The following is a 12,366-nucleotide window of genomic DNA, read 5'->3' as shown; positions in this document are numbered from 1 at the left end:
GGGCTGTGTCACAAAGTTGTGATTTTGACACATTTTATGGGCTGTATTTACTTTTAAACATTTGTAAAAGGTGTATTGCATGACTGGATGAGTATGTTTGTTTTTCCAATTGCCTGTCCTCGGCTCTAATGTTCAGTCTCATGTTGCCCAAGTCAGGAAACACATCATTTCCTTAGGAAACAAGGTTGTTATTATACTATTCTGGCCCACAGGTGTTCCACTGCTGACCATCTCACGCAGTTGGAGGGAAAAAAGGGGACATTTGCTGATGCCAACTGCACCCCCATCCCGAAACACAGAGATAAATGTTCTTTGTAATGTCATTTTCAAAAGCCAGCAGGGTGCTTAATCACCAAATCTCTTCCCAAGTGGCATGAAACAGTTTGCACAGCTTAGTGTACCCAAGGCACAATGAGAACTTGTTTGTCTTTGATAGAGAATCGCGACCTCATTTTACCGCTGCAGCTGTGGGCTTGGATCAGACGGTGCCAAAGAAGATCAGAGGACTAATGTGTTTCATATGCCAGGCTGACCACCAGTCTGCTGGGCCAACCACAGCGTTTGGGAAAGGGAATGTGATCCACAATAGTGGTTGAACTCTATTTATGTCAAAGTGGCTTTATAAAACTGTTTTGCTCGTAAAACAGCGTAGCTGCGGTAAAGATTGTAACGATACCGCAGCATTAACGTTCTTTATTAATTCCAGATCACTCTGCAACAAGAAACCTACAGTCAATGAGTTTGGGGCACGCGAGCCAATGTATTGTGGAACTTCATTACCCAGGGTACACTTCGCCTTCCACGCAGGCGCACATAGGTTTTTGGATGCGAGTGCATATCCGGAAGCTCCACTCAGAAATTCGCCAAACGGGATTGGACTTGGTAAAGTTTTGTAGCTTTTACGTTTTTCATGTCCAACGACATAACGCCTGTTGCACAATTGTGTTTATTTGCTAACCCAACAACCTTGATCTTGTTTAGTGTGCCTAGTCGAAGACGGCAACTTTAATGGTGACGGGAAGGGTGATTATACGGCTAGCTTAGCAGTTTGGCAGTGGGGCGAACTAACGTCAGCGTATGGGCCTTTCCATTCAATGCTGATTTTCTAATTCTCATATCTAGTTCAACACGAATAAGGTCAAATTTCATGGGATGTTATAACGTTTTCTATTATAGTTTTACCTCTGGAAGCAGGACACGAAAGTAATAGTATCTGTGTGCTTCGAACATTCAGACGTCTGAGTAGCATTTGGCAAATTTGTCTGATTTCCTCAATAAACAACCTGGACGCTAAAATGTCTGGATTTTAATCTTGAGTTTTATGGACACATGCATCTGTGCTACGCGAGGTTTAAACTGAGCCGAGCTCTTGCAGTCAGAACTGACTCTGCTTCCACAAATACGTACAGAATGTCGACGTTTTTATTCTTATTTAAATCATTTAGCTCTCTGTGATGAAGAACTAGGTCTCCTCAAAATCTCCAAGACTGTCTCTGCTTCCAACGCTGGTTGCAGGTTTACTAAAGTGCTGAGCAGTTTTACCTATGGAGGTGATAATGGTCATGTTATAGATGTGGTGGTTCATATAGCAGAGCCCCACCTGGTGGCTGCACATCACTGTTGCAATTGTCCCCACAGTAATCGCTTTGTTGGACCTGGAAAGTTTGGAGTAGAAATTGCTATTGGTCAAATTCAAATGCTGAGCTAAGATTCAGCATTTGTCAGCACACCTGAACAAATCACGTGTTCATTGTATCGTGGCTTAAACATTTGCTTTATTTGTTCTTCGCTTTCAACACAAGAGTCTGAATGAGCAAATCTGCTCCTCTATTGTGTTGCTTTACATTGTGAATATAGTTTTGAAGCTGTTCCAGACCAACTGTATAGAAACTACTTTTCTATCCTCTTAAATAAGCTCCTGTACTCTGAATTGACCAGATGGTTTTAAATGTAGCGCTTAATCCATCACATCCTTAAGAGTTTGAATGAAAGCTATTATTTCTTGTACTCAGAGTGCCTCACGTGTTACCCTTACAGATGTGATGGAGGGGTGAGGGACAAGGCTCCTGCAGCCATGACTGAGTGCTTCCTGCCCCCCAGCAGCAGCCCCGCTGAGCAGCGCAGGGCTGAGCACCCTGGCGGCGTGGCTCGCACCCCCAGCTCTGAGGAGATCAGTCCCACTAAATTCCCTGGCTTATACCGCACGGGGGAACCCTCGCCACCTCATGACGGCCATCACCACGAGGCGCCAGATGCTTACGTGTCCGATGATGACAAAGAGCACAGCAAGAAGAAGAACAAGTTCAAGAAAAAGGAGAAGAGAAGTAAGAACTGATCATGCAGACCAACTTTGAGTAACTGTCATGATTAGATATTTTGATCACCTTTTGCTCTTTTATGGTACATTCATTTGTCCAGTCTAAGAACAAATGAGCTACTCCTGAGTTCCCACAGGAATTTCTGTCTGAACTGCAGATAGAAGCATCAAAGCCCATGTTTGAGTGGTGGGGGTGGCTTAACCTGTCCCCCATCTCCTCACAATAGTTAAATAGAGCTGCTAATATTTTTATTCTATAGCTGTTATTCAGGTTTTCCCTCTTGCAATGACATTTTTTCCAGGACTATTTATGTGCCACACATGTGGGCGAGAGGAAGGGATGGGCTGTCAGGGAGCACACCCAGATAGCATGCTGAAGATGACCAAAAAAAGAGCTTGGTTGGATTAAAACTACGAGGAGGACACTTAACTGGCTATCAGAGCTATGAGGGCAAATATTTTAACCGGGCTTGTCCTTGGGTAGAAAAGCATAAGGTGCAGTGAGAGCTACTAAATATGTGGCTGACCTCTTTTCTAAGTCCCCCCCCACCCTCCTCCTCTATCTTCACGCTCGCACAGCTCTTCCTGTTTCACTTTTGTAGTGGCTCAGGCTGTAGGAGGAGGTTAGGGACGCAGAGGAGCTCATATCTAACCCTCTTTTTGCTGCATCCTTTATTTTGCAGCCGAAGGCTATGCTGCCTTTCAGGAGGACAGTTCAGCCGATGAAGCAGAGAGTCCATCTAAGATGAAGCGATCCAAAGGAATCCATGTGTTTAAGAAGCCCAGCTTCTCCAAGAAGAAGGAAAAGGACTTTAAGGTGAAGGAGAAAGGCCCCAAGGAGGACAAAACTAAAGACAAGAAATCAAAGGACCTGACGGCTGCAGATGTGGTCAAACAATGGAAGGAGAAGAAGAAGAAGAAGAAACCGACAGGAGAACCAGAGCCAGCTCCGGTGGAGATCCCAACCTTCAGACCCATCTTTGGTGCTCCACTAGCTGAAGCTGTCAGAAGGACTGCTCTTTATGATGGGATCCAGCTGCCAGCCATCTTCAGGGAATGTTTGGACTACATTGAAAGTTATGGCATGAAGTGTGAAGGCATCTATCGTGTGTCAGGTACATTTTTTCACATGCAGAATTTGAAGCTAGCTTAATGTTTGTATTTTAGGATTCTTACCTTAGCACAGAGATTTTTTTTAACCTCTTCCTAAGGTATGAAGTCCAAGGTCGATGAATTGAAAGCAGCGTATGACCGCGAGGAGTGCCCCTGTCTCGAGGAGTATGACCCCCACACTGTGGCCAGCCTCCTGAAGCAGTACTTGCGCGAGCTACCCGAGAACCTGTTGAGCCGGGACCTGGCGCAGCGCTTTGAGGACGCGTGTGGGCGACAGGAGGAGGCCGAGAAAGTGTCCGAGTTCCAGAGGCTGTTGGCGGAGGTGGTGCCAGAGAGCCGACTCATCCTGTCCTGGCTCATCACTCACATGGAGCACGTCATCCTGAGGGAAGCGGACACCAAGATGAATATTCAGAACATCTCCATCGTCCTCAACCCAACCATACAGGTCAGAGAGCTGGCAAAAATGGGCACGCCAATAAAAAAAAGAAGAAGAAAAGTCAACAGATCGGGTGTGAGAATTTTGAGGGAGCAGAATTTTAACAAACAAATATATACTTAAATGGAGAAATAGATCTCAGGCTCCAAAGATCCTCCTGCTATTAGATCAAAGGGCTTATGTTTAAAACCCTGGCCCACTTTAGAGAAGCTAATTCCTTCCCACAGGGAATGTGCTCACGGATGCTCTACTTAATCAATGTCTCAAGACAAAAATGAACTTTTGATGAAACTCTGGCACTATTTAATGAATAAAACTGAAAGTAAGTGAAGAAATTTGTGTAGAAAATGATGTGGGGAATTTTTGACTTCACGTTTTTAGATATTGCGAATCTCATACGTATGCAGGTTTGTGCTGAACTGTAAAAGTATGTTGTCTCCCTTGTGTTTAGATTGGGAACCGAGTCCTTTATGTGTTTTTCACACATGTGAAGGAGCTCTTTGGTGACGTCGTCCTGAAGCCAGTGGTGCGTCCTCTCCGCTGGTCCAACATGGCGACCATGCCGGCTTTGCCTGAGACACCGGAGAGCATCAAAGAGGAGATTCGACGTCAGGTCAGTTAAAGCTGACTCGCTGCTCTCAGAAGAATCTTTCAAGATGGATGTATGGCGGTCACAAAGCGATCAGGGGTGTTTCTTTATTTATTTTGGTAGTCAGCCAAGCTATGTTTTTCTAGAAATATCACGAGACCTCCTTTTCTGCCCCTTTTCATCATTTTTGAACGTTCACCTTTCCATATTAATTCAACCTGTTGATGGAATCTTGATATGAGCCACCATTACTGTTGGTCTAATATCTGTTTTATACCGTGGCAAGCCTAAATTAAGGTACTGCGCTCCTTCAGTGTCTTTTGGATCATCAAAAAGTTTGTTAAAAATGTGTTTTAGGAGTTCTTGCTGAACTGCCTGCACAGAGACCTGCAGGCGGGGGTGAAGAATTTATCTAAAGAGGAGCGATTGTGGGAGGTTCAGCGAATCCTCACCGCTCTGAAACGCAAACTGAGGGAAGCCAAACGTCAGGTAGGTCTGCGTGTGTGTGACTGTATATAGGGAGAGGACGTACATCACAACGTGCTTTTGTAATGTAAATGTGAGCACGGTCATTTAGGAGTGTTGCGGGATTGTAATAAAAAGTGTCCATCTTCTAAGTTTTCTGTCTTTTCTTGCTCGCCATATTAGGAGTGCGAGAGTAAGATAGCCCAGGAAATAGCAAGTCTCTCGAAGGAAGACGTTTCAAAAGAGGAAATGACTGAAAATGAGGAGGAAGTCATCAACCTCCTCTTGGCTCAGGTGACACAACTACATTGAATTTGCATCCACCAGCAAAATGTGAAACATTTTGATTGAATGTGATTGTCATTGGCCTCCTGTCGCGGAAGATTTTGGCCAAAACACACACACACGTTTTTTTTTTTTTTTTTTAAATGAAAAGCCCCAAAACGATTAAATTGCGCAATATGGCGACAACAAAATTCCAGTACAGATGCTCATCTGAAAAGTGCCTCCCCGAAGGGCAAGTTCAGACAGCATGTATACCACAGAGAGCTCTCCTAAAAAGGTGACATTCCCAGCCTGATTGGGGAACTATTCCTGTCTGGCTGCCAAACACGCAGTGGCCATTTTCAGATCTCTTCACAGGCTCCAGCTCCTGCTGATCATTGCATGTTTCCCCAGTAACTGAGCCTTTTGACATCAACGATCTTTTAAATAGCCAGACTTGTTGTTGTCTATATGATGAATGCAACATGGTACTGGAAGCTGGAGAATTCCTTATAACACCATGTGGTTGAACTCTGGGTTTTTCCTCTTTCTGTAAATAGGAGAACGAGATCCTGACAGAACAGGAGGAACTGATCTCGCTTGAGCAGATGCTGCGGAGACAGATCGCGACCGAGAAGGAAGAAATCGAAAGGTTGCGGGCGGAGATCGCAGACATACAGAGGTGAAAGGAGGCTGGAATTATTGTGGGTGGTGAATGTGTTCCAATCGGACCGCCGTCGTCTCAACGCTGCGTTTGCCTGTTTAGTCGGCAGCAGGGACGCAGCGAGACGGAGGAGTATTCTTCAGACAGCGAGAGCGAGAGTGAGGATGAAGAGGAGCTGCAGATGATCCTTGAAGACCTGCAGAAGCAAAATGAAGAACTGGAGGTGTGTGTGGCTGTTGGCTTTGCTCAAGGATTCTGCCCGTGGCATACACAATTTAAATGAACTGCTTAAATATACATGGCGTTTACAACTTAGCGGTCTTTGTTGCATCTCAGAACAAGAATACCCACCTGAACCAGGCCATCCACGAAGAACAGGAGGCCATCTTGGAGCTTCGGGTCCAACTTCGCCTCCTGCAGAGCCACAAACTTCAGCAGGAAATGACTGTCCAACCGCTGGCTGAGCAGGCCCCACCCGTGCAGCCGAGCCCGGAGCCCCGCATCGAAGAGCAAATCAAACGCGCCGTGGTAGCGGCAGCCTCCGGCGCAGACACGGCCGCCGCCTCCAACGGCAAAACGGCGAAAGATCCTTCGAAGCCGTCGCCAAATAAAGACAAGAGAGATTCCAACATGTGAAATCACTCTGAAGGGTAATCCGGTGGATCGGTGCTGCTGCGCGTCTTTCTCCTTTGGTCAGGCTTCCTGTAGTTTCATTTTCCTTCATCGTGTCCGCACAGCGGTCTCCGCGTTAAATCACACGCTTTGCCTCCTTTGTTTCTACAGCACAGAGACTAACAATCAGAACTAGTGTATACAATTTAATAAAAGCTGCTGCTGAGACACTTGACTGACCAGGTTGAAATTCGCAGCGTCGTGCCTGTATAAATAATCTTTTCATTTGACATTGTTTTTAAAGGTAAGGGTCAAGAAATACATGTAGACCAGATATAATCAGCCCTTGTCAATGCCCCAACACAGATCTGAATGTAATAATGGACACCAGGGCTACATAAAAAGTCAGTCTGGGTCCGTTTACTCCGAGAACCACTGATCCAGAAGCTCTTTGAAGGATGGGGGAAATACAATTGGTCTATATGTTATATATATTTATGAGGTATTTTGAAGAATACAGATTACTATTGAAGAGATACAAAATTTTGCAAATTTCCTTGAGTAATATATGTATAAATATATCCTTTATTTTCAGTCCAAATAGAAATTTCAAACCGTGCACATAAACACAACGGCGTCGCTCGGCTAAAATCTCAACAGATCGATCATCGCTACTGCGGGCAACAGTCGATCAAACGGTCATGTAGTGCAATCGGCTCGACCTCGGGTGCATGAAAATGTCAGATGATCAAATTGGATTACAAATCACAATTTAATGACTGATCCATGACTTGTGGAGCACCATCATAATATAATGTAGTGACATTTAAAGGCTTGGTCTGATTTATTTCTGTATATTGTACAATTGCAAACATACTGTATTTTAAGCTCTTATTTTTTCATATTTTTATGATCCATGACATGTTTGAAGTATGTTCCTGTAAATGCCCCCTTTATGTCGATGCGCACACGGATGCAGTCTGGCCCGAACTTGTTAATCCTGAGACTGAAACATGCTAGATTGGGATCATTGTGTTGTTTTTTTTGGTTTGTTTTCATATTAAAAAAAAGTCGTAGCTCATTGTTGCAAAATAACACTGTGAAAAATAAAGTGTCAGATATTTATCCCTTTGTTTTCTTACTCAACAATTTTAGCTGGGACTGCTCCCACCCCCCTTCATTGTTTCTCAGATTGGTTCTTAGAAAGTTATGCTTGATGACAGAGAGATCTGATAACACATTTTATCGAGGGTCACGTGCTCAAAAGGGCTCGTGAGGACATACTCGCGCGTTTAAACCGGGCCTTTTACTCTGAAAAGCGCAACCGGAAGCTGTTCCGGTCGTTTCCGGTTCTGGGTAGTTGAGTGGATGGTCTTCTGGGGCTGGGTCGTCTCCCGTTATCTAAGAAAAGGGAAAATGTCAGTTATGGCAGGAAGACACGCCGAGTAAGCGCAGATCCAAAAAGTTCAGAGCTTCCAGAAGGGAAAATGGCCATAAGGGAGCTGAAAGTCTGCCTTTTAGGGGTAAGTGGTCGATGTTGATCTATCGAAAATTCCCCCTTTTCGCGGCCACTGTGACATATTGACCAGAAGTTGTCGTTTGATGCCCCGGAACACCTATTAATTGTTGATTTATTGTTAAATCCGCGGTGGAGGTTGAAAACGGCAGCTGCTGCATTTGGGTCTTGCTCGGCTAACCTGGAACTTTTCTCCACGGTGTGGATGGAAAGTTGATCCAAAACCCGGCAGCTAGCCGGTCTGTCGGCTCAGTCGTCGTCTGACATCGTTTCTCTGTCAAATACGCCGGAACCGACGTTTGTTTTGTCTTTTACTCCCCATTTTTCGACGTTTTTACCACTTTATCGCCCATGACGTCATCACCCGAGCAGCCCGTTAGATTTTCTGCTGCGTTAGCGGTATGGAGCTCCCAGTCTTCTTTACAGAGACAAAATAACAAAATAGCCACTAAAAATGCCATCTAATAGCCTCTGAAGAGCATTAAGTCTATATTATATCTACTCTTCAAACAAAGGTTTGTAGGAATGAGTGTTGGCTGCACTTATGTCAACACAACATCCACTACAATGTTGGAATGGTGTTTTTCTTAAGGTTGTATTTAATTTGGTTGTTGCTGATAATGACAAAACAGTGTAATAAATATCTTCTGGAGGTGGCAAGACGGTTTCCTGTTGCACAAGGACCAAAATTAATCTATTTTTTTGTACAACTTCTTTGCACCAGGACACTGGTGTTGGGAAATCCAGCATTGTTTGCAGATTTGTCCAGGATCATTTTGACCACAACATCAGTCCAACGATAGGGTAAGTTCACAGCGCCCAAAAATAAAAACCAAATTAGATCCCGGTCAAAAAAAATAGAGACTTCTACCACGTGGAGAGTTAAATCAAAGGGCACAGCACAAAGAAACATTTTTTATTTAGCAGTTCAGGTAGAAAATGAAATGTTCCTAATGATTATTCCTCCAAAATCAATTCAGCTGGTTCCGTTGTACCCGCAGGGCTTCATTCCTGACCAAAACTGTGCCCTGTGGACACGAACTACACAAGTTTCTGATCTGGGACACAGCGGGCCAGGAAAGGGTGAGTGTGTGACGCACAATAGAATTCTTCTCATCTATTTCATAAAGTTATTAAACCATAACATTCTAGTTTTAGCAATTTGCCCTCACACAATCGTTTCTCTGTCAGGATCAGGCACGAAATAGGATGATTCACTTTGAGTTCAAAGGTCAAAAGATTGTGAAATTTTGTGTGTGTGTTGGAACTTACATCACATTAATCCATTAGCATCTCCGGCCTTGTCTGAGAAGTTGATCTGCTTGTGGTTTTAAACCTCTGAGCAGATCGACACCCTCCCATCAAGGTTGAGGTCTGAGGGTAAATTCAAGCGCAGAAAATTTGTCACCATCATCAGTAAGTTGCATTCACCACATCTTCGATCTCTTATCTGGAAGAAAACAAATGTCAGAATTTGAAAGAAGACAGGAAACCGTAAAGAGACTGTGTGAAGATAGAAACTAAAATTGGACCATCAACATCATTTGGGAGTTTCAACGCACTGTCGGATGCTTTTGAGTTGAATTGTACATTAATGCAGCCCAAGATTCATTGATATAGCAACGCTCGTATCACCGCCAATGGGTTGACTTTTCTGTGGACGCGGGGACGTAGTGGAGAAACTGTCCTTGTCCACTCATCCATCAGTTTGACCGGATGGTTGTCGAAGGACAGCGAGGTCCAAATATCTCTTTCCCCCTTTTCAGTTCCACTCGCTGGCTCCGATGTACTACAGAGGCTCGGCTGCTGCCGTCATCGTCTATGACATCACAAAACTGGTGAGAACAAAACTCCATTCACGCTCATTTAAGTCTTCGGATGCTTCTGGGGCTGATAGTGACTTGCTCGGTCCTGTTAAAGGCTACAGTTTGAGACCGGAGTAAAATTCACTGACTTTTCCATCACTCATGGAATAAAATGCCATTCCTTCCTGGTCTGCTCATGGAAAACTCTTCTGACCAACACATTGTAAAGCAATGACTCTGAGACAGGAGTTTGAAGGTTTTTTTTTTTTTTTTTTTTTTTTGATACAAATACATATAAAGCACCTTTCTTGTTGCCCAGGACTCTTTCCAGACACTGAAAAAGTGGGTGAAAGAGCTGAAGGAGCACGGCCCAGAGGACATCGTTGTAGCCATAGCAGGAAACAAGAATGATTTAGGAGACATCAGGTGAGTCTCCTCACTCAGTCATGGCACCAAACCCACCTGAAGGCGAAGTGCGGGTCAGAACCGTCAGAATTGGTCGTCCTTGATGATGAAACGTAAGGGCAGGTGATGCCATCGCCTTGGTTACCACTTGCTGTGGCGTGAAGCAGTCGGCTGGATCTGATCACAACCCCTTTTTTTCATCAACTTTTAAAGATGGAGGATTTTTGTCTCCCAGAACGTTGACGATAATCGATCACGTTTGTTACCCGTACGTCAGCGCGTTTGTCTCTTCCAGTCGGGTCTTTCTGTGCGCTCCTCTGGATTTCGTTTATTGCTCCAAACTGACGCTGACATTAGCTCCAAACGAAGCACCTTCTTTTCTCTCAGCCACACTGTTTTGTAATTAGTGTGTAAACCTCGAGGCCTTTTGTGAGCTGTGTCCATCCCCACCACAGGGAGGTTCCTATGAAGGAAGCCAAGGAGTTTGCCGAGTCCATCGCAGCTATTTTTATCGAGACCAGTGCCAGGAACGCCATCAATATTGAGGAGCTCTTTCAGAAAATAAGTACGTTTCCTGTCTTTACTCTTGGTTACTGTTCTTGGGTTTGTGGCCGTCTGCATCTTGTTTTGAAAGGTTTTGAGGAAAGTCAAGGGCTAGTTATCCTTTACCTAATGCTGGAGGCCATTTTTTTTATTTTGACAGAATGTACTGCAGCATATGTTTTAATAGGTAATAAATATTTCTGGGAACAAAGAATGCTGTCTAAAATAACCATTATGCTTAGGTAAGCAGATTCCCCCGCTGGAAAACCCGGAGGTGGAGAGTAATGACTCGTTTAAACTCACCAGAGCGCCCGCTCCGTCCACCAGGAGGTGCTGCTAGTACAGTACAGACCGTGTCTGGTGGGAGTTCTGCATTGGGCTCTGCAGAGCCCACCTGGGCAGCACATGCTGGTCCAGAATCAGTCCCACTCCTGCTCAAGTCAACATGGCGGAGACACACAGGCCAGATGCAGTTGTGAACAACCACATGAACAAAACAAAAGTCCTCCAGCAGTATTGTTTGCCTCCGTGCACATGTTCCACTTGGTTGAAGCGGTCTGCGCTCTGCTGGGGTCACGTTGCCTTCACTCTGTCGCCCCCATGCGGAGTTTCACTGAATTACACGACGATTTCTGTCAGTTTCCCACAGGAACGTTTATCTTTGTCCACATGAATAACAACATTTAACAGTATATTCTAGTTTCACAACTAAACTCTCCTTTTGCAGCTGTTGAATTGCACGTTAAAATGGAACTTGTGTGCCTTTTGTGTTGATTTAATTCACTGCATTTAAGACAGCAAAAAAATGCCAGCTAAATATGGGGGCTGTGCATAAAAGATAAACCTTAATGCTGCATAAACAGCTTTGTGGCCTAAATCATAGTTGGAGAAACACAACCCCATGCATAAACACTGGGACCAATTTAAGAATTGTTTACATATAGATTTGTTTTCTATGTGATGAAATGTATTTTACTCCAGGGAATGAGTTTTTATGCCAAACCCGAGATTTACATCTATTTGGATTACATGTGTATTTTTTTTTGGGGGGGGGGGCTGATTTACATCTAAAATGTGGTGAAACAAATCAATTTTAGCTTCCAAGGCATAAAAAAGGGTAACAGGACAGGTGGTTCTGATGGGCCTGGGTTGAACCTCTTGAGAACTGCAACAGCACTTTTTTTTGCATCCATCCAACAGCGTTATTTAGTCTTTTACTTAGAGATAAAGTTTGAACTCTTACCGTATCGCAGCATTAAGAAATTCACCACTTAGACACGAGAGACGGACGGAAGAGTCTTTCTCATCAATGAAGATTGGAGTTGACACCTTTAGAAGCAGATTATTATGGCCTGAAATAGAGTTTAAAAGACTCCAGATGTTACCTCCAGTTTGTATTGTTCAAGGGTTTGAGTGTTGATATTGTTTAATTCTGTTTAATGTCACTAAAGTGCCTTTTTACATCATGTATGTATGTTATGGCTAAAGGCGTCTTTTGCCAGTACAGACCAGTTATGGATCAATTAGCAGCCATCTTCCTCTGTAGGCATCATTAACTTTGTATTTTAAGATGTGTAATAAAATCATGATGCTTGCCTCCGTGCTTTGGTTCATGTTGCTTTCTGAGGATAAAA

The 12,366-nt window shown here is 44.1% G+C and overlaps 2 protein-coding genes and 1 long non-coding RNA gene across 4 annotated transcripts; 2 read left to right on the top strand and 1 right to left on the bottom strand.

Moving 5' to 3' along the window:
* The first annotated feature begins 183 nt into the window (after window positions 1-183).
* ralbp1 (ralA binding protein 1) lies at window positions 184-7,588 on the top strand. Of its 2 annotated transcripts, none has more exons than XM_057055880.1 (10): window positions 184-882; window positions 2,038-2,324; window positions 3,001-3,432; window positions 3,529-3,878; window positions 4,321-4,482; window positions 4,816-4,947; window positions 5,107-5,217; window positions 5,748-5,869; window positions 5,954-6,074; window positions 6,188-7,588. In XM_057055880.1, exons 2-10 carry the CDS (start codon window positions 2,075-2,077, stop codon window positions 6,485-6,487), a joined length of 1,980 nt encoding a protein of 659 aa, XP_056911860.1. In that variant the 5' UTR covers window positions 184-882; window positions 2,038-2,074; the 3' UTR covers window positions 6,488-7,588. The 2 variants fall into 2 exon arrangements, with proteins under 2 accessions (XP_056911860.1, XP_056911861.1); XM_057055881.1 differs by having other exon boundaries at window positions 282-1,023.
* A 201-nt stretch (window positions 7,589-7,789) lies between these two features.
* On the top strand, window positions 7,790-12,335 carry rab31 (RAB31, member RAS oncogene family). Its single transcript, XM_057055890.1, has 7 exons — window positions 7,790-7,986; window positions 8,704-8,783; window positions 8,981-9,062; window positions 9,746-9,817; window positions 10,104-10,210; window positions 10,645-10,754; window positions 10,975-12,335. The coding sequence occupies exons 1-7, from the start codon at window positions 7,951-7,953 to the stop codon at window positions 11,070-11,072; spliced, it is 585 nt and encodes a 194-aa protein (XP_056911870.1). The 5' UTR covers window positions 7,790-7,950; the 3' UTR covers window positions 11,073-12,335.
* On the bottom strand, window positions 8,556-10,720 carry LOC130538397 (uncharacterized). The gene is made up of 2 exons (XR_008953858.1): window positions 10,428-10,720; window positions 8,556-10,379 (listed from the first exon to the last, which is right to left on the bottom strand). It is a non-coding gene; the product is annotated as an uncharacterized LOC130538397 (long non-coding RNA).
* Window positions 12,336-12,366: the final 31 nt, after the last annotated feature.

The sequence above is a fragment of the Takifugu flavidus genome, chromosome 15, assembly GCF_003711565.1.
Source record: "Takifugu flavidus isolate HTHZ2018 chromosome 15, ASM371156v2, whole genome shotgun sequence".
Lineage (NCBI taxonomy): Eukaryota > Metazoa > Chordata > Actinopteri > Tetraodontiformes > Tetraodontidae > Takifugu > Takifugu flavidus.
Note: the sequence above shows the minus strand (reverse complement) of the source record. Positions and strands in the feature narration are given on the sequence as shown.

What these genes read in the sequence shown, in the direction of transcription:
- ralbp1 (XM_057055880.1), top strand. Translation starts at nt 2,075, where the DNA reads ATGACTGAGTGCTTCCTGCCCCCCAGCAGCAGCCCCGCTGAGCAGCGC. An exon ending in CAAGAAAAAGGAGAAGAGAA is followed by an intron (nt 2,325 to 3,000) that starts GTAAGAACTGAT and finishes TTTATTTTGCAG; the next exon opens with CCGAAGGCTATGCTGCCTTT. An exon ending in TCAACCTCCTCTTGGCTCAG is followed by an intron (nt 5,218 to 5,747) that starts GTGACACAACTA and finishes TTCTGTAAATAG; the next exon opens with GAGAACGAGATCCTGACAGA.
- rab31 (XM_057055890.1), top strand. Translation starts at nt 7,951, where the DNA reads ATGGCCATAAGGGAGCTGAAAGTCTGCCTTTTAGGG. An exon ending in TGAAAGTCTGCCTTTTAGGG is followed by an intron (nt 7,987 to 8,703) that starts GTAAGTGGTCGA and finishes TCTTTGCACCAG; the next exon opens with GACACTGGTGTTGGGAAATC. An exon ending in TCTATGACATCACAAAACTG is followed by an intron (nt 9,818 to 10,103) that starts GTGAGAACAAAA and finishes CTTGTTGCCCAG; the next exon opens with GACTCTTTCCAGACACTGAA.